Genomic DNA, 27474 nt, shown 5'->3' with positions numbered 1-27474 from the left:
TTCTGAGGTGGAAGATCTTGTGGCTTTTCTCATCAATGGTGAAAATGATGGTCTTTGGAGTGGCTAACTCAAACCAGTGGGCGTTGCTCCTAAGAAGGCTGTGGATGTTGATGTGCAGAAGATTGATGATAGAGTTTATAGTGTCAGCAACAATTTAGAAGTCAAGAATAATGATTTTGAAAGAGATCATGAAGGATCAGTGGCAATAGTAATTGTTGGAAAGCTTGGTAAGGATTTGGGTAGGCAGCAGGATACACTTGTTAGAGATGAAGAAACTGGGGGTCCCTTGTATGTGAAGAAACTTGAAGGTTCACATAATGGTAATCTAGTGCATGTGACCAAAGTGTTTTCATGTTTGAAGGAGGGGGTAATTGGTGCAGGTCCTTGCAACAGATTCAAAAGGATCTATATAAGAGATCAGGAGTGGGAGTTGAAGTGAGAAATAAAAAGGATTGTGGAAAACAAAGGATTTTTGGTAAAGGAAATCCTTGGTGGGCAAGTGGGTGGGGAAATTCAAGAGAACCAGGTGGTGGAAGATGAAATCAAGTTAGAAGGCTCAGAGGTTCAAGAGGAGGTATTAGTTTTGGTTGATAAAATTGAGCCTGTTTCCACCTTCCTATCCCATTCTAACTTGATTTCTGCTTTGGATTGGAACTTGGGTTTTAGAAGGGCATTTAGAGATTCGGAATTGAACAATGTTTCTGATTTACTTAAAATCCTTGATGAGGTGGTTCTGGATCCTTCTAGGAGGGATAGTAGGATTTGGACCCCTTCCCCCTCAGGTGTCTTTTCTTGTTCTTCCTTCTTTAGAGAGTTAGTTCTTCCCTCAACTAATAATGGGCAACCTTTCCCAGTTTTGGAAGTTTGGGGTAAGCTAAATCCTCCCAGAATAGGTGCTTTTTGTTGGGAAGCTTTCTTAGAAAAGTGTAACACTGGCGATTTACTCTAAAAGAAAAGGCCTAATTGGTGTTTGTCCCCACACTGGTGCATCCTTTGTAAGGATAATGGTTAGAGTTGCTATCACTTATTAATCTCCTGCTCTTTTGTCTCTGAGATCTGGAGTTGGTTTCTCTCTATTTGATTGCAGGTGGACCCCCCACTAAATGTGCAGAACTTGTTTAATCCCATTTCTGTTAGTGGGTCAAAGAGGAGAGGCAAAATACTTTAGGGATGTGTTAGAGCAACTATCTGTTGGACTGTTTGGGAGGAAAGAAACCAAAGAATTTTCTGAGAAAGAAAGGAGGTCATCATAGAAACCACAACTGTTAGGGTGGTTCAGTGGGTCAAGACTATGAAGCTCTTTGAGGGGTTTACAGCAGGAGATATTATTAAGAATTGGAAAGATGAGGCACATTCAACTCCTCTTAAAGGTGTTACTAATCCAGTTTGGCCCCCTCCGGCTGGTGGGTTCACCAAATTGAATTTTGGTGGTAGAAGTGGAGGAAACCCAGGGCCATCAGGTATTGGAGGAGTTTTCAGGGATGAGGGTCATTGCCTTGTTTTCAGGCCCCATTGGAATTGGGGATTCCCTAAGAGCTGAAATCTTGGCAGTTTTGGAAGGGGGTAAAGAGAGCAAGGGATTTGAATATAAAATATCTGATGGTGGAGGGTGATTCACAGTTGGTTATTGGCTGGTTGCAGAAGGAAGAGATGGGATTTTGGAAATTTTTAAATGAAAAAAAAGAAATTTAAACAGCTGACTCGGGGCATGGGAATAAGTTTCAATGGATTAAGAGAAGTGCGAACTCCTTTGCTGACTCCCTTGCCAAACAAGGAGTGGGAAGAGATAGTCTTGTGTAACATGAATATCATTCTCAGGGAGGGTTAAGAGATTTCACCCCTCCGTCCTTTCTATTGTACTTTATGCTATCATTAATAAAATTCTGTTAATTATCCAAAAAAAAAGTTTTGGTTGATCAAGCAAGGCTGGCTGAGAGAAGGGTTGTTGATTTGGAAAAAGTTGTCTACGTTGAGATTCAAGTTTGTATATGGTTTATTTATTAATTTTTGGTAGGGGAGCAGTTTGCAAGAAGAACTTCTAGTGAGTTCAAGGCGAGAAGAAAAGAGAAATCTTATAAGGAAGTGGGGAGGAGGGGGAATTTGAAGAAGTGGTGATTGGTGGAGGTGTTGTTTTGGGGCTGATGGGTGTGGTTTAGGGGGTTTTCTGGTTTTTAGAGTGTAAGCTTACTGTGGGTTTTGAAGGCTTGGTTTGGGCCTGGGGGAGTTATCAGTTGCTGTTTTTGTTATTTTGTGAGGGTTTATGTTCTTGGTCCTCTCATGGGGGTTGTTTTTTTTTGATCTGTTATTCTCTGGGTGATATCTTATCACTTTGTAATGTTTTTCTTTTCATATAAATTTTCTTTTCGATTTAAAAAATATATATCAAATATTACTTTGAGTAGATATTGTCTATCAGAAAGTCTCCAAACACTAATGAAAACCCCCATATGGCCCTTGAGTACTATAAATGTCGTTCAAGGAACCCTTGCCATTCCTTATGGGGGGAACCTTTAGCTTCTCTTGGAAGAAACTTCAACTTGTCCCACAATAAATTCCATGCACAGATTTTAGCTTACTTTGCATATAAAAATGCCAAAAAGAAAAAGAAAACAGTGGAATTTGATGTGCAAATAAGCAAACCCCCTTCAAAACTATCCTCCTAACTTAAAGAGTATTGGATAAACACATTAACTTGTCATTGCCAAAAAAAATGATAATACCGAAATAACATGCTTTTAAAGCTATCCTCCTATCTTAAGCACATTGATGCTCCCCCAATTTGTCTGTTGTGCATCTCTGAGTGATGATTATTCCAAAGGCATTTTTGTGCTTGTAATTGTGTCAATAGTCATCAGCTTGGCATAATAAGGTGCCCTTCAACCTTAGTTTTCAAAAGGAATGAAAATCTAATCTTTATGAAAATACTCATTTGTCACATTTTTGAAACTATGGGGCCAATGTACCATTGCTGAACATGGTGTTTATTTTGATGAGCAACAGGATCAACATAAATTTCTTAAGAGAAATAAGAGAGGCAAGGGAAGTACAAGTGTATAGAAGTAATAAACACAAAAAAGTAAACTCCATGCCTGTCATACTACAGCTTCCCCCTTTTTTTGAGTTTTCTTTTTTTCTTCTTTTTTCTTCTCATGAATATGTTGATTTTCTATACTTTAAAATGAAGTTTATACTTTTAAAAATTATGGATAATTATTAAGGAAATATGGTTGTGGAACCTAAGGAACTACCCTAGGATATATGTTTTTACTTAAAAAATATCCATCGACTAGGTTCCTGGCGCCTTGTCGCCTAGCCTCGCCTTGGTGTCTTGAAAACTATGTTCTCATGCACTCTTCTTCTCTTATCCTCATTGTTTTTTCTTTTTTTTTTGGGCACATATTTCATTTCACCTGGTTTGAAGGAGTTGCAGCATTTGATTTCTTGGAACTAGTGTTTGAACATTGTATATTAGGGACAGAAATTCCCTCTAAGAACTGGAGTTTTTAGAAAATTTCTAATAGTGGGGGAATTTACTGTCTCAAGACAACGACTTAGTTGATTGGTGTAATGGTAAAATCTCAGGCGGACAAGTATGAGAATTCAAGTTTGAGTCTGAGAGCAGCCACTTTGTGCAAAAATGCCAAAGGTTAGGTCTGTATCCAGTCTACCTGTTCAAGATGCTAGATAGATAGAACATTGGGTGATGGCCTTTTTTATAGCTTGATTTAAGTTATTCTCCAACACTATCACACTATCACTGTATGTATGTCTTTTCAAAACCTTTTTTTTTTGCCCAGTGCTCTGCCTTGGGCACTCTGAGATAAGATCTATAATGATATTGACCTGTTCTTTGTTAAAAATTTTAGCATTCTTGTCATTCCATATACCAAGAGGGTAACTTCTACTTTTAAATCTCCACACGATCTTGACTCTTTATGGTTCTAAGAGGGAGCACTGTATTTTCAGACATGCCCATTTCAGCTGGGCATATTTGTGGCCCTTAACTGGTTGCTGTGGCAATGATTTTCCCTATTGGCATCACCCACAGATTTTGTTTTCTTTTTTTTTTTTTTTTAGTGTGGAATTGTGTGGGTTAGCAAATGACACTTTAGTTCTTTAGATGGGTGCTATGCACACTAGTTCTGATAGTGGATTCTGTGCACCTGTTTATCTTTGGTTTCCTTCCGGAATCAAAAGAACGCTGCAGTTGTTTAAATAGGTTATACTAATAATATGACTAATATGGTATGTTTATGTAGATGGTGATGGCTGTCTTTGCGTATATCTATCACCAGTCATTTGTTGTACCTCAGAACTTTTCGGTTGAGATGATATTGGATCAGGTGAGGTGATAGTTTTTGAGGGATGTAAGTTTTCATCTATGCACACACACACGTGTGCATGTATCAGAAATGAATAGAAAGATAACATATGATGGGATTGAGTTGTTGATGCTATGCAGATGTTGAGGAACCTTTCTGTTGAGGAGCAACTGGCTCTGTACATGAAGCTTGGGCAGATCTTTCAGGAGAGGCAATTTGGTGAAATTTGAAGCACCCTATCCAGCTATTCTCATGTAACTATAATCTTTTGCCTCCTCATTGGGCATGCTGCATAAATGGTGTTGTGTTTTTTCACGTGCAATTCCATCCATATAAATATTTGACAACCAGGGCCTTTGTTGGTGTGGTGGCTGTATAGTTTATTCAATATTGAAGCAGGTTTTTTATTTTCTTTTGGTAGGGTGTATTTGGTACCCTTTTTACCTCTACTTTCTTGATGGTGTAGTTTTTTTTTTTCTTTTAAGTTTTCTTGTTTAAAGATGGCCTAGCTTCCTGTATGGGGAAGTCAATAGGATATGTTTAGTGTCCCCCTACAAAACAGTGTCATGGGGAGATATTCCCAATGCAAGGCCATAAAGGCTGTTCGAACGGGCCTAGCACTGACTGAAGCCGCGCTCACAATTTACTACCTAACGGTGTTGTGCCTTGGATATTTCTCTCTTCTGGATGTTGGCAAAAAACTAAATGACTATTGGTGTGATACGGCTGATTTATTAGGTCTTCTGCATAAATCTAATGGGTTAATCCAGTGGACAGTCCTTGTACTATTTTATGGCTTATATTGGGCAGGTTGGTCATAATATTGATACCGCTTTGAATGCATCGCAGGCTGCATCTCTATGTTTTCTAGTTTCACTTTTCTGTTAACACATTGATACGTGGTTCAGGTTGAGAGGATTCCCAGTTCCCAAAATTTAGCTGGCCCACTCGTTCAATTTAATGAGTAACTTTATCTGATTGGGCCAGGAGAAAAAGTAAGGACAGCTGCTTTAAAAAAAAAAGCTTGGATTGGATTGGATTCCTGTGGTTGCTAATAGTGGTGTTCTCACTGGGATCTTACGGTGATTAAAGACTACTACCTACCTTCATACCCAATTACCGAAGAATTCTTCCAATCAAACAGGGTTGCCTTTCCTTTGTCATTGTTGGGGGATGCAAATTAGCGTAACCATTTTGAAATTTTCATCCTCTTCAAGCTTCAAAGAATCAAAGGGAAGCCTTCAATCTCGGTAATTACGTAATTAGCCTTCCCAACCCATCGAAGGTAATAATTATTCTTAAGGACTATGAAGGCCTGGCTGTTGCAAGGCCGTAGTTCCTGCCAAGTTAATTGAATGCAGTCATAAATGTTCAAGCTCTTTAATTTTCCTTATTTTTCTACTTCTTTGTTTCTCTTATTTTTTAATTTTTTAATGGATACAACGTTATAGTATTGTAATTGTAGACTCAGACGGTCAGACCTATATAATTGGGCCAGTCCGGTTTGAGTTTGTTGGGTCTGCCAGCCCCATTTACAGCCCTAATACTAAAAGAAGTGATATTTAAAAGGGTAAAAATGTCAAGGGGACAGAATAATAGTAACATTAAAGTGGATCGGTAAAAATATAAATAATAAAAGCATTGGGCAATTGATTATCAGGTTTAACTATGATATTGGAAAGACGTGATACGGCAACAACTTATAACCAATCAACCGGTATAATAAATGTAGTAACCGATCAAGTGTCGTTCATGAAAATTTGGGGGGGGGGGGGATTGCCCTTAATTATCTAATACTACTGTGCTTTGACCAATTAGACCCATGATTGAGAAATAACCATCTGATTGGTTACCGCTTTAATGATACTGGTTAATTGGCAACAAGTCTATACTTTGCAGTTTGCATCCATGTATGTGTGAGTACAAAGTCACCATTAATATGAGGAAACATATTGAATCGCGTGGTTGAGGGTAGGTTTGGCACTTTGGTGCATTATTTCTGAGTATGCCCATGGTTTTAGCAATGTCTCTTATAAATCTACTTATCCAACCATAGGACCTTTCATACAGTTACAGCCGCTTCAAAATTCATATGTGATTTTAACCAATCAAACCCATGATATCTAATGAACTTTGACCAATCAAACCCATGGTGGAATTTAGAATAACTTTTCATTGGAGGTCGCTGGATTATATGGTGACCGTGGTTGCTGCATATGCGTTCTCGAAATTGCCCCCTATACAAGTTATCTAAAGAGACTCTAGATCTCCTGCCTGCCCACAAGAATCTTACCCACGTCTACCCACAACACATTACCTCGTGAACATTTCTCCGTGCATAATACTATATAGGAGGATGAAATATTCTCCATGTGTGGCTGCTGTTTTATGTTGGTAGAGTTCTTGTGGGCAGGAGATCCGGACTCGTGTAAAGAGAGTTGTAAATGAATGAGAAATTAGTGAGTGTGGACTGGTTCCACACTACATTTTATGGCAATGACGCATCTACACCGTACTATTGTTTACAGCTGTTCTGAATTGTGGATCAAGTTATGTCGATAGAAACTATTTACACCCATAAGAGCGTTATATAGGTGTAATATGGATTGGTCCGCACTACACCTATTGATTTCATACATCTCATGTACAACTTGTGGGATAACTTACACAATTGATCATGTTGGGGTGATCCGAATCAGATCTGAATTTCAATCGGACCCGATCCAATCCAAAAACATAACGAATGTTTCTCAGAATATGACAAAAATAGGATCAGATCATGATTCGATCCATTTGCACCTCGTACGGTCATGAATGAAAAAGAACCATAATTTAAGCCAAAAAATAACTTGAAATAATAAGATAAAAATAATAACGGATAAAAGAAAATACCAATGCATAATCATTAATAGATATAAAATAAATATATTTGTTAAATAAAATGAGAGTAGTTGGACCAATGTAACGCATGTGCGTTACATCGAATCTTTCCCACAAATTGCCCATAACATAATGGCATAATGTGACCAATCCACGAGAAAATAATATGGATGATAAATTAGGGTGTGGCCTTTCTCTATCATATTTTGTGGACCAAAACAGTCTTGTCCATGATATTTTCACACTACCAAACGCCCTCTAAATTTACATCCGCATCCAATTACTATGTTAAATTTTGGATCAGATTCAGATTTAATCCTAATCATCTTATTATGTTTAAAATGATTAAATTCATTAGAAAATTTAGAGAAAACTTAATTAATTTTAACTTATATATGTTTGGTAAATGTATATAATATAAATATTAAATTTAATAATTGTAAATTTTATTAAATTATACATAATATTTATTTATACATAATTATATTATGTATAATAATAATTTTTATCGGGCTTTGATTTTAATTGAATCGAATTGGATCGGATCGGATATAAATTCTAACATCCAAATCACGACGATCAGATTCCTAATGAAATCGGATAGCGGACGTTAGAAATTCATTAACAGCTCTATTTGTACGGAGAGCCTAAAGTCAGAGAGTTTTCAAACCTCATCCACTGTGAAATGGACCCTTCATTTGGAAGTTGGAGGCGTTTTAAGACATTGTGGATGAAATCACAGAAATTATTGTTCTACGAACAGACCTAAAGGTTTTACCGAAAAAAACAAAATATACAGACCTAATCCCATAAAACCTCTTCGAAAAGAAAAGGAAAAAAATAAAAAAAAAAGAAGAAAAAATAAGAGGAAGAAAGAGAATACTGACGAGTTCGGCCAACTGAAAGTACGGAAGCGTGGGTACAGAAGGGGAACCCTTTTATTTTCGGTTTTAGGTACTGCCGATAACGACAACGTCTGGCACAAATCTAAGTTCTAAACCGCTCTAAAATACACAATCGCGTTCGAGCAATCGATTCGTTGTCTAGCCCAGCATTTCCGACTAACCTAAATCCTAAAAAATCTATTCACCTCCACTGAATTCTCTCTTTCTTTCTTTTTGATGAAACACTGAACTCTTTCACTCCCTTTCTATTGTCTTTGTCCAAGCCATAAATTCGGTGATCGTCTGAATTTCGTTATTTCGATCTGTGAGGCTGTTTTATCTGGGTCTGATTTGCTCGTCGTATTTGATCATGAGGAAGAGGGAGAGAGAGAACCCCTGCGCGGTCTGTGGGCATTATCACAAGTACGAAGAAGGGGAAGTTTGTGGGGTTTGTGGTCATCGTATTCCCGCTTCATCTGAAAAAGTGGGCATTCAAACAAGTGCTTTTCCATCGGAGATCTTGCCGGAGTTCCTTTATTTGGGCAGCTACGATAACGCGTCTCGAGCCGAGCTTTTAAAGACTCAGGGGATCTCTCGTGTCCTCAACGTAAGCTCTCTCTCTGTCTCTCTCGTTCTCTTCACATTTGATTTCGAGTACTTGCACATGTAATGGATTCTGTGTTGTTTCATGCTCTAAGTGTTTGCGTTTCTTACCATTACTTGGAGTTTGTTCTGGACAGAGTTAGTAATTTCTTGAACTATATATCGTAAGCAGCCTAGCAAATTTCGCACACATATAATTATAATTTTGTATACCGTGAATTTTTTGGGGCTTGCAGCTTCATTGAATCATTGAATGAGGGAATGAGGGAAAGAGTCACTTGAATGGCGGCCACATTTCCTTCAATCATGTTTTACATATTACTGGATTGTGACTCAAATATGATTCTGTTCCAGAATCACCTCAAAAAGAGCGAGGTTGATATATCCCACCCTAAAAGGCTGTTCTGGGCGTTGAAGTCATATTTTGAGGGGCTTCGTAATTGGGGTACTGTAATTGGAAATTTGGTCTAAATAGTTTGTTAGTAGCACTAACTACAAAAAAAGGAAACATGATTTTGGATTTGAAGGGCATTGTAAAATATTTTGAAGGTATCTCAGGTTGGGGGTTGGTGGGGGTTAATATGGTAAAAGAAGTAGGAAGCTTTATGAGATTGAAACAAACAGCAATGGGGGCTGGATCTTACTAGCCCTACTCTTTTAACTTGCCTTATTTTAATATCTAATGAAAATCCTGTTTACTGATCCAAAAAAAAGTAGGAAGCATTAATGGGATTCTAGAATATGAGGTTGACAACCTGTCTCTCTTGTAGCTCTATTGGTGGCAAAACAAGTATAACTAGTCTTGGGATCCAATTGTTGAGAAATTTAACAAGAAACTTGCAGTGTAGTAAAGGAACTAGGTTTTCCTTGGAGCCAGATTTACCTTAAGCAAATCCACTTGTACATTTTTTTTGTTGTATGGTATGTTCTGCACAAACCAAGAAATGTAATTGGAAATATGTAAGGGAAGGGACAGACAGCCCTAAATATCTGGGGTGGCCTGCACAACCATTTGTAATACATTAACTTTTGTCCATAATTAATAAATTTGGAAGTTACCAATCAATTATTTTTTGTATGGTGTGTTGGTTGTTAGATATCCTTTCGAAAATTGAGGAAAGGTATTATAGTATCATCTTGTGGGAATTTAAGAAGGTCATTTGATTATCTGGGAGGATGTGCATGGATTCAAAAGGGATAGGAGGTTTTGTTTGGAGTACTTTCATGCTTCATGTTAGTCTTGGGTTTCATTGGTTTAAGGATGAACCTTTTCAAATCTTGCTAAAAGGTGTAGGTATTTTCATGTCCAGTCAGTCAAATAACCAAGGTTGTCCAAGAAGCATGTGGGAATATTCTGGTGATCCCCAAACTTTTGTTCAGGAAAAGGCAACTGATTCCTCCCCTTTGCTTCCCCTATGTAGGCTTGTAAATTTGGGTTTGGATACTAACTTGTGTTATGTGTCTTAGCCTGTCCTCTTGGATCCCAGATTGTCCTTAAGCTGCCAGCCCCCTTTGTTGAGAAAGAAATGAGAGGTAGAAATCTTAGATTGTTAACTAAGGAGGAAAGGGGGAGAAGAATTTTGGAATTAACAGAGCAGTTTTTAGAGGATTTGATGAAGAAAGAGTTGGAGAAAGAGAACACTATTGACCATGAGGCTAGTATGGAGTCTTCGGAAGCTAAAATAGGGGAAGGTAAAGCTAGTGAAGAGGCAGGGATGGATGCGGCAATAGTAATGGAGAAGACTCAGTGGCTGAATTCATGGGAAAGCATGGGTGCAAAATAAAGGATCCAAATGAACTGAAAGCTTATGTAAGAAAGAAGAAGGGAGAAGGAAAGGCTAGGGAAAGAAAATTGAGTGAGGCTGAAAGATTAAGATTGGATGTGGAGGGGGATAGGAAGGCTGAAAGATTAAGGCTGAATTATCTAAGAAAGAAGAAGGGAGTTAGAAAGGCTAGGAAAAGAAAATTGAGTGAGGCTGAAAGATTAAGACTGATCTCTTTATCACCTTCGTTTTGTATTCTCTTTTTCTTTTAATGAATTTCTCTTTGTCTTTCAAAAAAAAGGGAGTTCAATGAGAGGAAGGGAAAGCAAATAGGAGTGTGGAAGCCAAGGGGGAGAAAGAAGGTACTGGTTAGAGATGAAGATTGTAAATTGGAATGTTTGAGGTTTAGGGAGTGTGAGAAAGAGAGCTGTAATAAATGAGTTTTTATGGAAAGAAAACCTAGTCAAATTTTACTTGGTTCAACCCTAGACCAACCAATCCATAATGTTCCAAACTTGATAGATTTTTATTTACGGTGTGGGCTGGGAGGATCATTGGGGAGATTTGGTCTTGAGGGCCTTGTCTAGAATAACTTCTGATCGTTGGCAAACTTCCTTGTCTAACGATGATTTAAGGGGCAGGGGTCCAGCTCCGTTTAGGTTTAAGAACATGTGGTTATGTCACCCGGGGTTTATATAGAAAGTTAAGGAGTGGTGGCAAGAGAGTAATCCAAGGGTTAAATGGCATGAAGTTCCAAGCCAAAAGATCTAAAAGCTAAAATAAAAGATTGGAATATCTGGCAATTTGGGAGATTAGAAGAGAGAAAGCAAGAGGTAATCAATCAAGTTGAGGTTTTGGATACTAAAGAAGCTAGGGGTACCTTTTGGGAAAAGAGATTAAGAGGAGAGGTGGGCATTAAGGAAGCAGCTGGAAGACATTCTATTCAAAGAAGAGATAAGTTGGGGACAAAAGTCTAGGCACAAATGGGTAAAAGAAGGGGATATGAACATGAAATTCTTTCATTCTCCAGCAAATGGTAGGAGAAGGAAAATTTTTTATTTCTAAGAGCGGGAAGATGTAACAATTACCTAACAAAATGAGATTGTGGAGCTTTTGTGGAATGTTTCAGATCTATTTTTAGAAGAACCTCGCAAGAAAGAGTAAGGTTAGAAGGGTTGGATTGGCCAAGGTTATCGGTAGACCACAAAGAATGGTTAAAAAGGAGCTTTGATTTGGAGGGAATAAAGGAAGCGGTTTTTTCGATGGACAGAGCTAAAGCACTAGGTCTGGATGAGTATACAATGACTTTCTATCAAGACTTTTGCGACATCCTAAAAGATGATATCCTAAGGGTGTTTAATGAATTTTTTGGGAGAGGAGTGATAAATCTAAGGCCAAATTCCACTTTCATTGCTTTGGTCCCTAAAAATTGGATCCAAGCCACCCAAGAGAGTTTAGACCCATCAGCTTGGTTAACAACCTGTACAAAATAATTACTAAGGTGCTTTCTCAAAGGATCAGATTTGTGCTTCCTTCCATTATCTCCCCAAATCAAGGGGCGTTTGTTAAGAATAGGCAAATTATTGATCAGATTTTAATTGCTAATATGGAGGAGTTGAAAAGAATTAGTAAAAAGGGCATAGTTTGTAAGCTTGATTTGGAGAAGGCCTATGACTTGGTGGATTGGTCTTCCTTAGTAGAAGTGATGAGAAACTACAGGTTTGGAGAAATTGGTCTAAAGTGGATTCAAGGGTGCATTAGAACATGCCACTATTCAATTTTGGTGAATGGGGCTGTAGTGGTTCATTTTCCAACAATCAGAGGAATTAGATAGGGAGACTCCCTTTCTCTCTCTCTCTCTCTCTCCCTCCCTTTTTGTTTACCTTAGTTGCTAATGTCTTAGGGAAGTTAATCTATAGGGAAGATTCAAGAGAGTTGGTGAGTGGGAAGAGATAGAGTGCCTATTACCCATTTGCAATTTGCTAATGATACAATCTTATTTTGTGAGAGAGATGACCTTAGATGGGTTAGAAATTTGAAGTTGGTGGTTTAACTCTTTGAGCAAATGTCAAATTTAAAAATTGATTTTAATAAGAGTTGCACAGTGGGGGTTAATATGGGCGAGAGGGAGCTGTTAGACTGTGCAACTATTTTGGGTTGTGAAGTATCTCAATGGCCAATGAATTATTTGGATTTGGGTCTGTCTTTGGGAGATAACCTGAGGAACACAAGTTTCTGGAATCTTGTGATTGATAGATTTACAAAGAGATTAGCTTCTTGGAAGAGGAATTATCTTTCTTTGGGTGGCGGGATTACAATGATAAAATCGACTTTAGCCACTTTGCCTATTTATTTCTTATCGGTGTTCAAGATCCCAATGGGGGTATGCAAAAGTCTGGAGAAACTAATGAGAGATTTTTTGTGGGAACCAGAGGAGGAAAGAAGAGACCATAGGGTTAATCGAGAAGTTTTAAGTAGAGCAAGAGTTGTGGTGGGTTAGGAACTGGAAAATATTCAAAAGAGGAATATGGCATTACTAGGGAAGTGGCTGTGGTGATTGCTAGTAGATAAGGATAAATTGTGGGGTAAGGTGATTTTAAGCATTCATGGGCTGGTGGCTGAGCGTTGGGATGCGGGAGTGTTGGCTCGAGCTACTAGTGCTTCTCCTTGGAAATCTATACATGTGGGTAGTCTCTATAAGATTTTAGCAAAGGTCTTGGCTAAAAGATTTTAAAAAGTTTTGCCTCTGGTTATCTCTCAATTCCAAGGAGCTTTTGTGGAAGGGAGACAGATCATTGACCAAATCCTGGTGGCAAATGAGTGCGTAGCAGAGAAAAGGAGAAAGAAAGAAAAAGGCCTAATTTTTAAGCTAGATTTAGAGAAGGCTTATGATCTTGTGGATTGGTCTTTCATCCTTGAAATTTTAAAGAAGATTGGGATTGGAGAGAGGTGGAGGAAATGGATTGGTGATTGCTTAAGCTCAGTGCATTGTTCAATTTTAATAAATGGAGTAGCCAGAGATTTCTTTCCTGCCAAATGAGGTTTGAGACAAGGTGACCCTTTATCCCCTTTCCTCTTTACTCTAGTAGCAGATGTTTTAAGCACTATGATCATTAAGGCTGACCAGGAGAGGGTTCTTAGAGGATGGAGTGTCGGTAGGATTGAGATAACAGTCACTCACTTGCAGTTTGTTGATGACACAATCGGGTTCTATGAAGAAGGCAATCTTAGGGACTTGAGGAGCATAAAGGACATCATTTTTTTCTTTGAAGCAATTTCTAATTTGAGAGTAAAATTGGGGAAGAGTTGTGTAGCAGGGATTAATATGGAAGAGGAAGAATTAAGATCTTTAGCAGAGACTCTAGGGTGTGAGGTAAGGAATTTGCTGTTGGAATATCTTGGTCTCCCGTTAGGTGGAAATCCGAGGTTAGGAGTCTTTTGGAAGCCGGTCTTAGAAAGGTTCAATAAAAAACTTGCTCTTTGGAAAAGAAATTACATTTCTTTGGGAAGAATAACATTGATCAGGGCAACATTAGCCAATTTACCTATTTACTATCTTCCCACCTTTAGAATTCCAGCTCGAGTTACAAACCAACTCAAGAAAATCATGAGAGACTTCCTTTGGTAACCAGGGGATGAGAAGAGGGATCATCTTGTGAAGTGGGAGCGCAAACCAAAGGAGCAAGGTGGGCTTGGAATAGGGAATCTAATCTCTAGAAATACAACACTGTTAGGGAAATGGTTATGGAGATTTCCAATGGAAAATGACAGACTTTGGCATAAGGTAATTGCTAACATTCTTGGGACAACGAATATCGGATGGGATGCAAAAGTTGCCTCTTCTGCAACTGCTATGTCTCCTTGGAAATCAATACAGGTGGTATACCCGAATTTTATCAATTATATTAGATATGATGTGGGAAGTGGGACCCGGGTATTGTTTTGGGAAGACCTTTGGCTGGTTGGATCCCCCCCTTCAGTTTTCCTTTCCTAGCCTTTATTCCTTGTCAAACTATAAACAACAACCTGTCTCGAGATTTGTTTCCTTGACTACTTCAGGATTAACTAGGATTTCAGGTTTAGAAGGGGTTTGTGGGACAATGAATGTGAGGTACCCATCCAATTACTGTGTAAACTACACCAAACTTTCTTTGATCAGTCAAGGGAAGACACTAGAATTTGGTCTTGTACCCCTAATGGTATTTTCACTTGTGCTTCCTTAATGCTCTCTTGCAGTCCAATAACTTGGGGAACTTTCCTATGAAAGAAGTTTGGAGCAAGCCTATCCCACCTAAAATCCAAGCTTTGTGTTGGGAAGTTTGTCTTGGAAAGATAAATACCTATGATTTGCTTCAGAAAAGAAGGCCAAATGTTAGCCTCTCACCCCATATATGCTTCCTTTTCCGTGCAAATGGTGAAACCCTATCTCATTTATTGCTGTCTTGCTGTCTTGTTCTTGGTATTTGGGAATTCTGTTTTTCTCTTTTTGGCTGCAGGTGGATATCTCCACAGGAGTGTGCTATTCAGCCTAAGCTTCTTAAGACAACCAAGAAAGAGGGGAGGAACTATGTGGAAAGCAATTCTGGCTGGAGTAGTATGGACTGTTTGAAAGAAATGAAAGAATTTTTAATGAGAAAAGCAGATCAAAGGAGGAATTATGTGAAGTTATTCTAATTGGAGCAGCTCACTGGATAAAGACAATTGATGCATTGAAAGATTTCTCAGTTAATGACATCATAAGGGCATGGTCTGAAGTAGCTGCCTCCTCAAGAGAAAAGGAAAAGAGGTTTATGATATGGTCACCCCCAGCAACAAATAAAATAAAATTGAATTTTGATGGGAGTTTCATAGGAAACACTGATATGGCAGGTATTGGAGGAGTTTTTAGAGGTTGCATAGGGAAAGTTTTGGCTATGTATTCAGGTCCTTTGGGGTTGGGAGACTCATTAAAGGCAGAATTGATGGCACTACTTCAAGGCTTAAGACTTTCCAAACAAACAAGCTTTCAACAGTTGGAAGTAGAGGGTGATTCAAATTTCAAAGCTTATCATCTCTTGGGCAAAGAATATTTAGCTTATGCCATGGATATATAGGCATAATTTTAGGGAAATTGAAAGCATAAAATAGGAGCTGAACATTACTTTCAATTGGGTAAGAAGGACCGCGAATGGGATGGCTGATACTCTTGCAAAACAAGGGGTAAATAGGCAACAATTGTTTTGGGCGCAATTGTAACTTTTGTACTTTGTGCGGTTTGATTGGACTTATTGTAATTTCAAAATTTAGTTCATTTTAATAAAATTATTAGTTTTTTTGCTGATAAAAAAATACATGCCATCCTACCATCCTTCCTATATTTTATCAAGTACAATCTTTGCTCTAGAAATCTCATAAAGTTTTGGGTGGGGAATTTGCCACTAAAAGAATAGTTTCCTTATTTTCCATCACTAATTATAAAGATGAGCTTTTGTCTACCTTCTTGAATCTATCTGAAGTGCGTTTTGAGTTTGAATGGGACTTGGGTTTTAGGAGGCCATCCAGAGATTCAAATATGGACAATGCCCTGGCACTACTTGAGCTTTTACAAGGGATCTTCTTGGATCCTTCAAAATTGGACTCCCGTATTTGGACCCTTTCCTCTTCCGGTACTTTTACATGTGCCTATTTCTTCAAAGCTTTAGCAAAACCCTCTAATAGTCTTGGGCAACCATTTCTTACTAAGGAGGTTTTGGGTAAATTGATCCCCCCTAGGATTGGGGCCTTTTGCCGGAAAGTTTTCTTGAGAAGGATCAACGCCTATGACCTACTTCAAGGAAAGAAGCCTTTTTGGTGCTTATACCCTAACTGGAGTATTCTTTGTAAAGCTAATGGTGAATCTTGCTATTCGCTTATTAATCTCTTGCCCCATTGTTTTGTCTATTTGGGATTGGCTTCTCTCTTTGTTTGGTTGCATGTGGATTCCTCTGCCAAATTACAAAGCCTGTTCAACTCTTCTGCTGTTAGCTGGACTAAGAAGAGGGGAAGAGTGTTGTGGAGATGCACAAGAGCTGCAATTTATTGGATTGTGTGGGAGGAAAGGAACCAAAGAATATTTGTTGAAAACGAGAGGAGTAGAGGGGAAATTATTGAAATAATCATTGCGAGAGTGGTTCAGTGGGTGAAATCTATGGATTTATTTGATGGTATTTTTACAGCAGCCTTGAATAATTGGAAGGAAGTGGTATCTTCAGCCCTTAGCAAAGTTGTGCCCTATCCAATGTGGACACCACTAGTTTATGGTTTCACTAAGTTGAACTTTGATGGTAGTAGTGAAGAAAACCCCAGCCCTTAAGGTGTTGGAGGAGTTTCAGGAATGAGGAAGCTGGAATTATTGCGTTGTTCTCAGGCCCAATTGGTGTGGGGGACTCACTTCGAGCTGAGATTTTGGCTGTTATTGGAGGGTGCAAAAAGGTCTAGGGAATCGAACATTAGCAGGTTGATCATTGAAGGTGATTCACAATTGGTGATAGGCTGGCTAGAGGAGGATCCTCCGAGGATGACTGTTTGTGGAGCTACATTAATGAAAGAAGGAAATTTAAGTGGCTGACTCAGGGTATAGGGAGTGAGACTGCAGTGGGTTAAAAGATGTGCTAATTCTTTTAAGTCCAGATCACCTGCCAACAAAGCACGCTCCAATCCTCTACCAACATGATCTCATCCGCACATCTCATACATGGCAGGTATGGTGTAGATAAAAATACATGCCAAGCACCCCTTTGTATTGGCCCAGCCCATGCCGTTGGACTGTCATTGTTTCAGTCCAAGTTGAATCTCCATTTCCAGTCTCAGCCTCGGCCCAAGTTGAATCTCATAACTCTAATAGTGGCACATTGGGTGATGACCTTAAAACTCTTTTCAGACTTTAAGGTGGAAGATTTCTTCAGGAATTGGGGGGCAATAGCTCCTCTAGGATACAAAAATCCCTAGAGGTGTGGTCACTTCCAATGGGTGGTTGGATGAAATTAAACTTTGATGGCAGTAGTGTAGGCAATCCGGGCCTCTCAGGAATCGAAGGGAGTGACTCCTTAACAATTTCTAAAAGCTAACTCAATTTCTGAGCTTCCAGGGTTTCCAAATCACATCCGTTGAAGTTCAGTTTGATGATATTAGAAATTGGAGGGGTCCAAGGAAGATTTTGACAAGATCTTTCTGAAGACGATGCTGCTACTGACACACCATTTCCAATAATGTCATTAGTGGAGAAAAGCAAAGACTTCCGTGAATTTTACTGGATTGTGATGGTGATGGTTTCAATTAAGGCCACTTTGCTTTGGATCTGTTTGAAAATTCTAGCACTCCTCCCAAATACTCCAATGGATTGTATCCATTTGTACATCTGTGTAGAATTTTGCCTCTTTTTAGTTGGAGAGCAGGGTGTGCTGAAGAGATTGCCCGCCTCTCTTGGAGGAGTTAACCTGCAACCAAACAAAGAAAAGAAAAAAAAAAAAACTCCCTGATGCTCCCAAAAAAAAGCCCTGATTTAGGTGGCATTGTACCCTTAAATTGATTTCCTAGTTAGTTACAATATCTTAAAGACATTGAGGTAAGAGAGGTGGTGCCCCTTCTTGATTACTTGATTCCTTAAGGATGTCCATTTTGTTAGTTGGAGAGCAGGGTGTGCTGAAGGGATTGCCCGCCTCTCTTGGAGGAGTTAACCTGCAACCAAACAAAGAAAAGAAAAAAAAAAGTCCCTGATGCTCCCAAAAAAAAGCCCTGATTTAGGTGGCATTGGACCCTTAAATTGATTTCCTAATTAGTTACAATATCTTAAAGACATTGAGGTAAGAGAGGTGGTGCCCCTTCTTGATTACTTGATTCCTTAAGGATGTCCATTTTGTTATAAATTGAATTTCAACTTTGGAGTCAGATGGCATCTTCACTTAATACTTTTCCGCTACATTGTGTGCTTGGTCATTTTTTTTCCCAATTGCTTCTCACTAAATTAATTAGAAACCTACTGGTCCCAAAAATCTCAAGCATTTGATTGTGAAGTGAAATAGCTATTAAATGTAGCATAGAGTTTGTGGGATGGTTTGGTTGTTTGAAGCTAGGACTGAGGGCGCCTCAACCATTTAAAGGAAATATTGCAACAATCTGGATGCATATTTTTAATTTGAACTTCCTGCAAAAGCCAAAAATAGAAACCCTTTGCACAGTTGCCTCCAACTTTTGCTATAGCACTGGCAATGTGATGGATGCAATGACTAGTTGTTTGGCCTCCCTGGGATGCATTCACTGATTGGTGCCTGCTGATTAGTTTACCAAAAAAAATAGCATTTATGTTATTAATATATGCATTTTTTTCTTATTGGAAAGACTGAAGACATAATACAGAGCATTTAGCATAGATCCCTGTTTTACAACCATAAAATAGAGGCTGAATGTTCTGAGATAAGAGAGCGGCAACCATTGTTTATCAGGGAGAATCTTGTTTCTATTTTAAATACTATGATGGAGAAGCCCATATTGTAGTTGAGTAAGTTGATTAGTTGTTAGTCAACTTAGTCAATACTTTCTTATCTTAAAGATAGGTTCTATGTCCATTTCAGATACTTTACTTTTTTAGACTAAATTCAGTGTCTGACACCTTCTCCATGCTGTATTTGGTATTTTTTTTGAAAGGTGAAAATGAAATTTCATCATAATGGAAAAGATTATCTAAGGGAGAGGTTCCCTTAATACATACCACCGAGATTAATCACTGAACCAAAACAAAAAAGATAACAAAATATAGATCATACAGTAAAGTCTTCATCCCTATTGATTCTATCCCAGTGGCTAAAGTTTAAGCCCTGTAAAAGACTGTTATACCTACCATTGACTCTCTTCAGGAAAACTGAAAACCTTAACATACTTGGTCTTTTTACTTTCTTTATTCTTTTTTCCCTTGGATGAGTATCCAGGAAATTGTATTAAGCCCTCTTTACATACTATTTCTGTACTGATTCTGTGAATATGCAGACTGTACCTGCTTGCCAAAATCTCTACAAGAACTCTTTTACTTATCACTGCCTTCAAGATGAGAAAAGCTTACCCTTTGATGATGCAATTCAATTCCTGGGTATGTTCCTCTAGATATTTTGTGTTTAAAAACCATTCTATGTTTTTTAGGATTCCTTTTCTATCTGCTGTAATCTATGAGACATTGGATGAAGTTTTTCTTTTTAGTTTTTATTGTGTTCTATGAATTATTTTTTCTATTAGTATATAAATAATTTATGCTCCAAACTTCAGCACTTTTGAAGAAAAGGTATGGTTAGATAATCAAATTTAACTTCAAAACAAGGTTTAAAACATTGGTGTTGGTGGAAATGTCGGTTGTCCAAATATAAGAAACATGTCAAAAATGTAGGAAATATCGTATGGAAATTTTATAAGAATTATAGACATGGTGGAATCATTTAAAATATGCAAAAATATAGAATGATATTTTATGAAATGATGAAAGAAGCATAGGCACACCTTTTTAAATTATTTTATAATATAAAGAACTTTCTTTTAGCTAGTTCCCTAGTTTTATATTCCATTCAGCATTATATTAATTCATTAATTGAAAAAATAGCAATTCTCTTTATTAAGAACATTAAATTTCTTCTAAAAATGTGGCAAATCATCACATCTAAAAGATAAAAATCTTTTACCTATATTAATTTCATTATTTTCAAAAATAATACTACCATAATAAGTATTTAATAGATCAAGTTCATATGAATTAGCAACTAAAGAAGGTTATTAACTTTATATGATAAATATTCAAGGTGGAAAGTAAAAATAGAAAAAACAAGGATGGGATTTCTGTTTTATTTAATTAGAGAGAGAGAATAGAAAAAAAAAGAACCTCTTTCTTTCTTGCTTTCTCTTTCATTCTTTCTTTTTTTTTCTTCTCAAAACCCTTTGATCTTTTAAATTTGAATAGTAAAACATTCAAACAAAGTATGTATATATATATATATATAATAAAATGTATTAACACACACATTAATAAGATGCAACAATATAAATGATATTATGTAAGGCATCCACTTTGTCATTTTTGTCACCTAGGCGGGGCTTAGTCACCTAGGTGGGTACCTAGTTGCTCAAATCAAGGTATTTGGGAGAGGCGCCCAGCCAAGGGTGCCTAGTCACCTAGGTGACTCCTTGACAACTATGGCTAAGAAACCAAGGTTATATACAAAACAATACATTCTAAAGTTGCCTTGTAAACCTTAAGGTTCAGAGCTTCATGTTGGAATGAGTTAAAGCAAAATTAAACTCATAGAAAACGTAAATGTTTGTAACAGAACAACCAAATAAACTATTACATAAAAAGAAACTAATATTTAGCTTTACATTTGAAATGAATATTGAGCTAGCTCAAAGTGGTAATCATGTATATTGATAAAAAAAAGTGGTAATCATGTAAGTTAGGCGGGCAATACCATTGTTACTCTACATATCTACAATATTGGCACCAGCTAATGTTATAATACCATCTCTTGTACTCTACATGATGCTGGTAGTGTTCATTGGGGAATATGTTGATTCTAGTAAAATTTCATGTCACTACCCATGGAAGTGGAAATGGAAAATATGTTGTAGAAACTATCTCTTGTACTCCACATAGTGCTAGACTGCTAGTAGACTAGTAGTGTTCGGAAAGATGTTGATTCCGGTAAAATTTCGTGTTGCTACCCATGGAAATGGAAATATGCCGTGGAATATATTAGGGAAATCAGGGACATTTTAAATGCTTCAAAATCAATAAACCCACAAAATAATGGTTCTTTATCTCATAATGGAAACAAACTAAGAAGGGTTTTTAAGTTTAAATAATGGAGTCTTATTCTAATAAAACATGCTATTATTCAATGCTTGGTCCTAATCTCCAGCATTTTTAACAACCCACCTCATGCTTGTTAGTTGGAGATTTTACCTTCTTACCAAGAAATGGCCCTAATTCATTCTTATTCTACTAAGGGTTTTAAAGCAAATGCCCCTTAAAAAAGATGGCAAATTACAACCAAGTCTCGGTGAAATTGATTCAAATAGCTCTAGTTGGTTAATTCATAAGATTCATGAATCAAATTGAAAATAAGATTTGAATTGTAACCATTGGGATTCATGATTAACATAGTTTTCAAGGCACCAAGGCGAGGCTAGGTGATATGGGGTGCCTTGTTGCCTAGTTGCCTAGGCGTCGTCTACGTGATGGATTTTTTTAAGTAACAACCACATATCCTAGGGTAGTTCCCTAGGTTCCATAACCATCTTTCCTTATTGGCTATCCATAATTTTCATAAGAAAATTATAAACTTCATGTTTAAGTCTAGAAAGTCAACATATTTATGAGAAGAAAAAGAAGAAAGAAAAGAAAATTCAAAAAATATAGGGATGAACCCTTTTTTGTTATAGGAAAAGAAGAAAAGAAAAGGTGGAAGAAGTAGACAAAATTTTGAAGTTCTTCCCTTATTGGTTCAAATTTTGAAGTTTTTGATGATAGTAGTTAGCAATGTTTGTGTTGAATAAACCCTAACAAATAAGAAAATAATAAAAAAGATATTAGTTTATAACAGTGATTTAAAAGGTGCGCCTTAGGCGCACAGGCGAGGCGCATTTTGGGGTATGCACCTCACCCAGGTCCTAGGCGCACCTCTTTCAAAAGGCGCGCGCCTGGTGCGCTTAGGCGTGCACCTGATGTTCCTTGCGCCTTAGCCCAGGCGTGCACCTTTTTAAAATTTTACGCTTTTTGCTTTTTTTTTTAGTCTAACGACTGGTTTGGGGGCTCTGCCCCCGACCCCTGACCACGCCCCTCGAGGTAAGCCCGAACAAGTCTATGTTAGGGTCTGAAATTCTTACTTCTCACACTGGAGCTCCGAGAACCCCCTATTTGCTTATGTTGTTCATTCATTCATTGCAATAAAATATCTTTTTAAAAGGCAATGAAAGTTGTAAAATCATTATTTTTTATGTGAGAAGTAAGAATTTCAGACCCTAATATAGACTTGTTCGAGCTTGCCTCGAGGGGTGTGCTACAAAGGCGACTCATAGAATCAAGAATGCAATATGTTTTACATCACATTAACTACTTGAAGCAATGCAATTAGGGAAAAAAAGAGATTGTGGGTTTTACATGCTTGAAAATGCTTTATATGTTTGCTTTTATTTTTAAATTTTCATTTGAATACACTTTACATGCTATGTTTATGTATTTTAATTTTAGATAATAGGTTTTTTAAATCATTTATTTTCAAATTTAAGTTTATATTTTTATTAACATTATGTTTAATATTTTTTAAATTTTTTGCATTTAAAAAAAAACTTTAGCATTTTTTTAGAATTTTCTGACTTTTTTTAGTTTTTAGCTTTTTTTTTTTTGTAATTTTGCGCCTTTCTTAAAAAGGCACGCACCTTGCCTTGCATCTCAAGCGCAAACTGGCCCTTGCGCTTTTAAAACACTGGTTTATAAACACAAAAAATGAATATTTTTGTTTAATAATGTCTATTTTATAAAATTATAAAAAATGTCTATTTTATAATTATAATCTCAAAAAATAACAATACAAAAGTATTTTATAAGACAGTATACAAAACTACTTGGTGACTGGGTGAGGCGAGCCCCCAAGGGCACCTTGTTGCCTAGGTGTCGCCTTGACAACTATGATGATTAGTGTATGAATTGTATCATCAATCATAAGATTTTGACTACTATGGCAAGTGAACTTGAGCAAACATAAATCTGCTCAAGAGTTTGAGAAGTTAAGATCACCATAACAATAGGGTCCAGGAAACAAAAGATGATATTCCCATGGTTGTCCCAATAACATTCCCAAGTCAGAAAGGGTTGTGTTCCCCCCAAGGAGCATATGTTAGATTATTTATTATTGGAAAAGACATTTGGACAATACCAACTGTGCAACTCCAGTTTTAGTTGGATTTTGACTGGAGTATATGGACTTAATGCACCTTCAAACAAACAAAGCTTTTGGGAAGAATTGGATGCTCTTCATGAGTTTGACGAAACCCCTTGGGTTCTAAGAGGTGATTTTAACGTAACAAGGTTTCCTCAAGAAAATTCCAACAGAAGATCAAGAACCAGAAGCATGAGAGGACTCTCCAGTTTTATCTTGAGGCACAACCTTTGCGACCTTCCTCTCCATAATGGTTAGTTCACTTGGTCAAACCTTCAAGAGAATCCAATAAGCTGCAGATTAGATAGGTTTCTGGTTTCCGCAGACTGGGCAGAAAAATTTCCAAATCTCCTCCAAGAAATTAGACCTCGCTGCACTTCAGACCACTGGTCTCCAGTTTTGAGAACAGACCTGGTTTTGAAAGGTAAACATCCATTCAGACTGGAGAAGATGTGGACCCATCATAAAGATTTCCTGAAAAATGTATCTTTATGGTGGAAGGAATGCAAAGTGGAAGGAATGCAAAGTGGAAGGCTGGGCAGGGTACAGATTGCTGCAAAAGCTGAAATTCCTGGAAAGAAAACTGAAGTCCTCGAGGAGAGAAGAGTTCAAATCATTCACAGAAGAAAAAAGTGCCATCCTCATGGAGCTGGAAGAGTTAGATAAGAAAGAGCAATTAGGAGATCTGGACGGAGAAGGAAGAAGCAAGAGAGATACTCTAAGGAGTTCGTGGGAAAAGGTAATCCGAAAAGAAGAAATCTTTTGGAGGCAAAGGTCAAGGGTCAGATGGTTAAAGGAAGGAGACAACAATACAAAATTCTTCCATAGCTATGCATCGGGTAGGCGCAGAAAGAATCTCATCTCAAAAATTAAAGTGGACCAGAGGGAAGTGAAAGAAGCATAAGAGATCACTGAAACTTTTCTAAACCATTTCAAATCTCTTTACTCCAAGGAAAGGGCTAAGAGTTTTAATTTAAGAAACTAGGAAGGGCCAACTCTAGCAGAAGACAAGAGAATTTGGCTTGAAAGGGAATTTGAAGAGCAAGAAATAAGAGAAGCAATCTTTGATATGGATGGAGATAGAGCACCTGGGCCCGATGGTTTCCCGATCTGTTGGGAAGTAGTAAGAGAGGATATTTTGTAGGTCTTTAAAGAATTCCACTCCACGGGGGTGGTCAACAAAGGAGTTAATTCCACTTTTATATGCCTCATTCCAAAGAAAATTGGCGTCTTGGAAGTTCTTGACAGTATGGCCGGCCAGAAATAAGAGGAAGAGAAGAGAAGAGAAGAGGAGAAGAAGAGAAGAGAGGAGGGAGGAAAGAAGGGTTTTGCAATGTAACAGTGCTGGTGGCGCCAGCCTTTATTTTAATATATATAGGGTGGCAGAAATAACAAGGGAAAAGACCCTTGTGCCCCCGAGTACAATAACAGACATAATAGAAAGAAAAAACGAAATAAAAAACACTTTATTTAGCCAAACAGGCCCTAACATCAGCAACTAAATTATTTTAACACTCCCCCTCAAGTTGGAGCATAGATGTCAATCATGCCCAACTTGTCACACAAATCTTTGTGCCACACATGATGGAGACCTTTGGTGAAGATATCTGCAAGTTGTTCTTCTGAGCTGACATATGGTGTACACACTTCTCCACTTTCAAGTTTCTCTCTAATAAAATGCTTGTCCACTTCAATGTGTTTCGTCCTGTCATGCAGAACTGGATTAGCAGCAATATTGATGGCAGCTTTATTGTCACAGTAGAGTGACATAGGATTGCTTACTGCGAAACCCAGTTCACCTAATAGATTTCTTATCCACATGATTTCCGCAACCCCATGAGCCATCGCTCTATACTCTGCTTCAACACTAGATCTAGCCACTACACTTTGTTTTTTGCTTCTCCATGTGACAAGGTTTCCTCCTACAAAGGCACAATACCCACTGGTAGACTTTCAGTCATTGACTGCTCCTGCCCAATCTGCATCAGTATGTACTTCCACTTTTAAGTGATTGTGTTTCTGGAACAACAAACCAGCTCCAGGAAACTTCTTGAGATATCTCAAGATCCTCTCTGCAGCCTCAAGGTGAGTTGTCCTAGGGCTATGCATGAATTGACTAAGGACACCCACTGCATAGGCAATATCAGGCCTGGTCATAGACAAATACAAAAGTCTCCCCACGAGTCTCTGGAACATCTTTACATCTTTCAAAAATTCTCCCTGACTGTCTCCCAGATGGTGATTAGGTTCAATAGGTGAATCAAATGGCTTTACCCCCAACTTGCCTGTATCCTCTAGTAGATCTAGTACATACTTCCGTTCGGAAATAAAGATGCCCTTGTGAGAGCGGGCAACTTCAATTCCAAGAAAGTATCGTAAGGGGCCTAGATCCTTCACCTCAAATTTAGTTGCTAAGAAGTTTTTCAGTCTATGGATTTCAGCCTCCCAATCTCCTGTGATCACTATGTCATCCACATACACTATAAGAGCTGTAATTTTACCTTCACCTCTTTTCACAAACAGAGTATGATCCGACTGGCATTGTTTGAACCCCATCTATTGAACTGCTAAATGGAACTTACTAAACCAAGCCCGAGGTGATTGTTTCAACCCATATAGAGATTTTTTTAACCTGCACACCTTTTGTTCATTGCCTTTGGCACAAAATCTTGGGGGTTGGGTCATGTACACTTCCTCTTCCAAGTCACCATTCAAGAAAGCATTTTTTATGTCCAATTGGTGAAGATCCCAGTCAAGATTTGCTGCCAAGGAAAGAAGAATCCTGATAGAGTTCATCTTGGCTACTGGAGCAAAAGTCTCTACATAGTCCACTCCATATACCTGTGTGAAGCCTCTTGCTACCAGTCTAACCTTGTACCTTTCAACAGTTCCATCAGCCTTGTGTTTCACTGTGAACACCCACTTGCACCCCACTGGTTCCTTCCCTTCAGGAAGGTCTACCAACTCCCAAGTGCCATTTTTGTGTAAAGCATCAATTTCTTCCTGCATTGCATCTGTCCATTTAGGTTTTGACAAAGCTTCTGCCACAGTCATAGGAACGGGGACACTATCCACAGAAGAGAGAAAGGCACAGTACGAAGGCGAAACATGCTCATAGGACACAAATTTAGAGATAGGATGATTAGTGGTACAAGACCTAACACCCTTCCTCTTAGCAATAGGAATATTAAGATAATTGGTGACAGGTGAATCAACATTTAAAGGAGTAGATATATCAATGGGAGCAAGTGTACTTGGCTGATGAGACGGATCTGCCTCAGGTGAATCCGATGATGTTGGTTGCATAGTGTCAGGCTCCACGGCTCTTGAACTCTGTTGGCTCTTACAGCGACGATGAAAAACCCGGAATGGAGGAGGATCGAGTAAAGGAGGTAGTTGAATTTGAGTCGTCGCCTGTTTCTCCTCAACCCTACTCTCCCCCTGAGGAGAAACCGAGAAAAAAGGTTGATTCTCAAAGAATGAGACATCAATGGAAACATAGTACTTGCGAGCAATGGGATCATAGCAACGATACCCCTTTTGAGCTTAAGGATAACCAAGAAAAACATAAGGAATAGCCCGAGGATCAAGCTTACCACGAGTAGGGGACAGGTTATGGACAAAACAACGACACCCAAAAACACGCATCGGAATGGTGGACAGCGGGGCTGTAGGGAACAAGAGCTGATGTGGGGCCTTATACTCTAGTAGCCGAGAGGGAATGCGATTGATGATATATGCCACACACAAGACTGCATCCATCCATAACTGTTTTGGCACGTTCATATGAATCAACAAACCACGAGCGACTTCGAGAAGGTGACGGTTCTTTCGTTCAGCCACACCATTTTGTTGGGGTATCCTGGCACAAGAGCTTTGCTGAAGTGACCCACTCGAAGCAAAAAACTTCGTGAGATCACTATGGAAATATTCCTTCACATTGTCCGACTGGAAGATATGGATTTCCGTTTGGAACTGAGTGAACACCATGCGTTGAAAATCTTTCACAATTTGTGGCACTTCATCTCGTGATCGCATAGGGTAAACCCAAGTGTATCTAGAATAATCATCAATCAAAGTAATGAAGTACTTA

The 27474-nt window shown here is 38.2% G+C and overlaps 2 protein-coding genes across 6 annotated transcripts in view; both read left to right on the top strand.

Moving 5' to 3' along the window:
- The window catches only part of LOC104606527 (phosphatidate cytidylyltransferase 1), a 35910-nt gene extending 31089 nt beyond the window's left edge, over positions 1 to 4821 (top strand). For all 5 annotated transcript variants that reach the window (XM_010271781.2, XM_010271778.3, XM_010271780.3 and 2 more), the window contains exons 12-13: positions 4260 to 4343; positions 4463 to 4821. In XM_010271781.2, the coding sequence (XP_010270083.1) occupies positions 4260 to 4343; positions 4463 to 4552 (174 nt within the window). In that variant the 3' untranslated portion in view covers positions 4553 to 4821. The remainder of the gene's footprint in view (positions 1 to 4259; positions 4344 to 4462) is intronic.
- Positions 4822 to 7879: 3058 nt separating this feature from the next.
- LOC104606526 (protein-tyrosine-phosphatase IBR5) overlaps positions 7880 to 27474 on the top strand; it is a 39597-nt gene continuing 20002 nt past the window's right edge. Inside the window, exons 1-2 of the mRNA XM_010271776.3 lie at positions 7880 to 8693; positions 19453 to 19552. Coding sequence (XP_010270078.1) covers positions 8457 to 8693; positions 19453 to 19552 — 337 coding nt within the window. The 5' untranslated portion in view covers positions 7880 to 8456. The remainder of the gene's footprint in view (positions 8694 to 19452; positions 19553 to 27474) is intronic.

The sequence above is a fragment of the Nelumbo nucifera genome, chromosome 1, assembly GCF_055504915.1.
Source record: "Nelumbo nucifera cultivar China Antique chromosome 1, China Antique-T2T, whole genome shotgun sequence".
In the NCBI taxonomy this organism is placed as follows: domain Eukaryota; kingdom Viridiplantae; phylum Streptophyta; class Magnoliopsida; order Proteales; family Nelumbonaceae; genus Nelumbo; species Nelumbo nucifera.
This window is presented reverse-complemented; position numbering and strand designations above follow the sequence as displayed.